Source organism: Penaeus monodon, chromosome 14 (assembly GCF_015228065.2).
Source record: "Penaeus monodon isolate SGIC_2016 chromosome 14, NSTDA_Pmon_1, whole genome shotgun sequence".
Classification (NCBI taxonomy): Eukaryota; Metazoa; Arthropoda; class Malacostraca; order Decapoda; family Penaeidae; genus Penaeus; species Penaeus monodon.
In genome coordinates this window covers 24,756,898-24,759,397 of record NC_051399.1, presented here as the reverse complement: position 1 = coordinate 24,759,397, position 2,500 = coordinate 24,756,898, and the positions used below count along the sequence as shown (strand labels likewise).

General features: G+C 51.5%; 1 protein-coding gene across 1 annotated transcript in view; it reads right to left on the bottom strand.

Annotated features, from left to right (window-relative positions):
- The window catches only part of LOC119580663 (extensin-like), a 5,926-nt gene that overhangs the window by 2,396 nt on the left and 1,030 nt on the right, over positions 1–2,500 (bottom strand). Inside the window, exons 2-4 of the mRNA XM_037928762.1 lie at positions 2,238–2,500; positions 1,759–1,869; positions 1–937 (exon numbers count right to left, since the gene is read on the bottom strand). The exon at positions 1–937 is cut by the window's left edge and continues 2,396 nt beyond it; the exon at positions 2,238–2,500 is cut by the window's right edge and continues 274 nt beyond it. Of these exons, the coding sequence (XP_037784690.1) occupies positions 1–937; positions 1,759–1,869; positions 2,238–2,500 (1,311 nt within the window). The remainder of the gene's footprint in view (positions 938–1,758; positions 1,870–2,237) is intronic.

Here is a 2,500-nt window from a genome sequence, read left to right as displayed (position 1 = left end):
TGTCTGGTCCAAGAGTAAAGGAGTGGAGTGGCTTTGGTGTAGTGAATTGGGAGTCTGGCGTAGTGTGGTGTGGCTTAGATGTTATTTGACCCAAGAATGGCTTCGAAGTGGTTTTGATTGGTCTTGCTAAGGTATAGAGTGTAGTGCGGATTGGCTTTGCTGTGACATGTGGTGTAGTGTGAACTGGCTCTGGTGTTGTGACAGCTGGCTTGAAAGTACTGTGAATTGGCTTTGGAGATGTGAGTACTGCTTTTAATGTACTGTGGATTGGCTTTGTTGTAGTGTGAATGGGTTTGAAAGTACTGTGAACTGGCTTTGGTGTTGTGAAAAATGACTCGAATGTACTGTGGATTGGCTTTGGCGTTGTGAGAGCTGGCTTGAAAGTACTGTGAACTGGCTTTGGTGTTGTAATAAATGGCTTTAATGTACCATGGGCTGGCTTTGGTGTAACATGAGCGGACTTCAAAGTTGTACGAACTGGCTTTGACGTCGAATGAATTGGTTTTGGTGTGACATGGACTGGCTTTGGCGTGCTGAGAACTGGCTTTGGCACATGCACTGACTTCGGCTTAGTGTGGTGTGGCGTGCTGTGGACTGGGGTGAAGGAAGCCGGCTTGAATGTGGTGTAGCTTATTTTCGGCAAAGTATGAACCGGCTTTCCGGTATTGGAAAAGACCGTGTTCGGCGTCGTGTAAACCGGCTTCGGCGTCGTGTAAGCCGGCTTCGGCGTCGTGTAAACCGGCTTCGACACAGTATGAGGAGGTTTTGCGGTCGCCGGGTGGACGGGCGACAGGGAATGGGCTGACGGCGAGGAGGACCCCCTCAGAGGCTTCTCCTTCGGGTAGTGAGGCTCTCCTTCGTACACGACTTCTGCGTGGAAGCCGTCGACTCCTGCGCGGTAGATGACCGTCTGGATGCGGCCGTCGGGGAGCTTCACCTGCGGGGGATGACGTCATAAGAGGGGTGGGGACGTACTAGCGGGGGATGACGTCATAAGAGGGGTGGGGACGTACTAGCGGGGGATGACGTCATAAGAGGGGTGGGGACATGCTAGCGGGGGATGACGTCATAAGAGGGGTGGGGACGTGCTAGCGGGGGATGACGTCATAAGAGGGGTGGGGACGTACTAGCGGGGGATGACGTCATAAGAGGGGTGGGGACGTGCTAGCGGGGGATGACGTCATAAGAGGGGTGGGGACATGCTAGCGGGGGATGACGTCATAAGAGGGGTGGGGACGTACTAGCGGGGGATGACGTCATAAGAGGGGTGGGGACGTACTAGCGGGGGATGACGTCATAAGAGGGGTGGGGACGTACTAGCGGGGGATGACGTCATAAGAGGGGTGGGGACGTGCTAGCGGGGGATGACGTCATAAGAGGGGTGGGGACGTGCTAGCGGGGGATGACATTATGTGGGGAGGTAATGTTATTGATGGGGAATGATGTCATATGTAGGGAGGCGACGTATCAGTGAGGGATAATACGTTCTCTCTCTCTCTCTCTCTCTCTCTCTCTCTCTCTCTCTCTCTCTCTCTCTCTCTCTCTCTCTCTCTCTCTCTCTCTCTCTCTCTCTCTCTCTCTCTCTCTCTCTCTCTCTCTCTCTCTCTCTCTCTCTCTCTCTCTCTCTTTCTCTCTTTCCTTTCTCTTTCCTCTCTCTCTCTCTCTCTCTCTCTCTCTCTCTCTCCCTTCTCTCTCTCTCTCTCTCAGAGAGTGAGAGAGAGAGAGAGAATTAAATAAGAGAGAAAAGTCAAATGTTACCTGGTATTGCCCTTTGGTATCGTGTCCGTCGCTCTCCTCCTGCCTGGAGTAAGAGGTACCATGGTAAGCGTCTTTTACTCCGTACTCGAATTCGTAAGGCTTTTTGTTTACCTGAAAAGGAGAAAAAACATGTTGATTCACAGTTATTTTTGTGAGGTAACGCACACGCACGCACACACACGCACGCACGCACACGCACACGCACACGCACACACACACACACACACACACACACACACACACAGTAGTACGCTGTATACTTCGCACTCCATGGCTTGTCTCACAATCAATAATATTATGGTTATGATGATAATGATTTAGTCGCTGCACGAAATAAAATAACCAATAATAATGGAAATGATAGTAAGAAACCCAAGAATACCTTTACTAGATTTTTCAGTAACTATTCACAATACACTATTTTTTTTCTGCACAAGTTTTATTTAGTTTCGTTATTTGTGTCTCACGGAGTTACTCACACGTTCATATTCCGAATCAGAGTAATGGCGAGTCGTGCGGGCGGAGGGTGGGCGGGGAGGTGGGTCAGGGTGGGTCAGATCTCCATGTAGGCCATGAGGAGGTGGGTCATGGTGGGTCAGATCTCCGTGTAGGCCATGAGGAGGTGGGTCAGGGTGGGTCAGATCTCCGTGTAGGCCATGAGGAGGTGGGTCAGGATGGAGTGCCGGATGTCGGTGGGCTACATCGGCATGTGGACTATGTGGTGACGGCTCCGGGCGGGTCA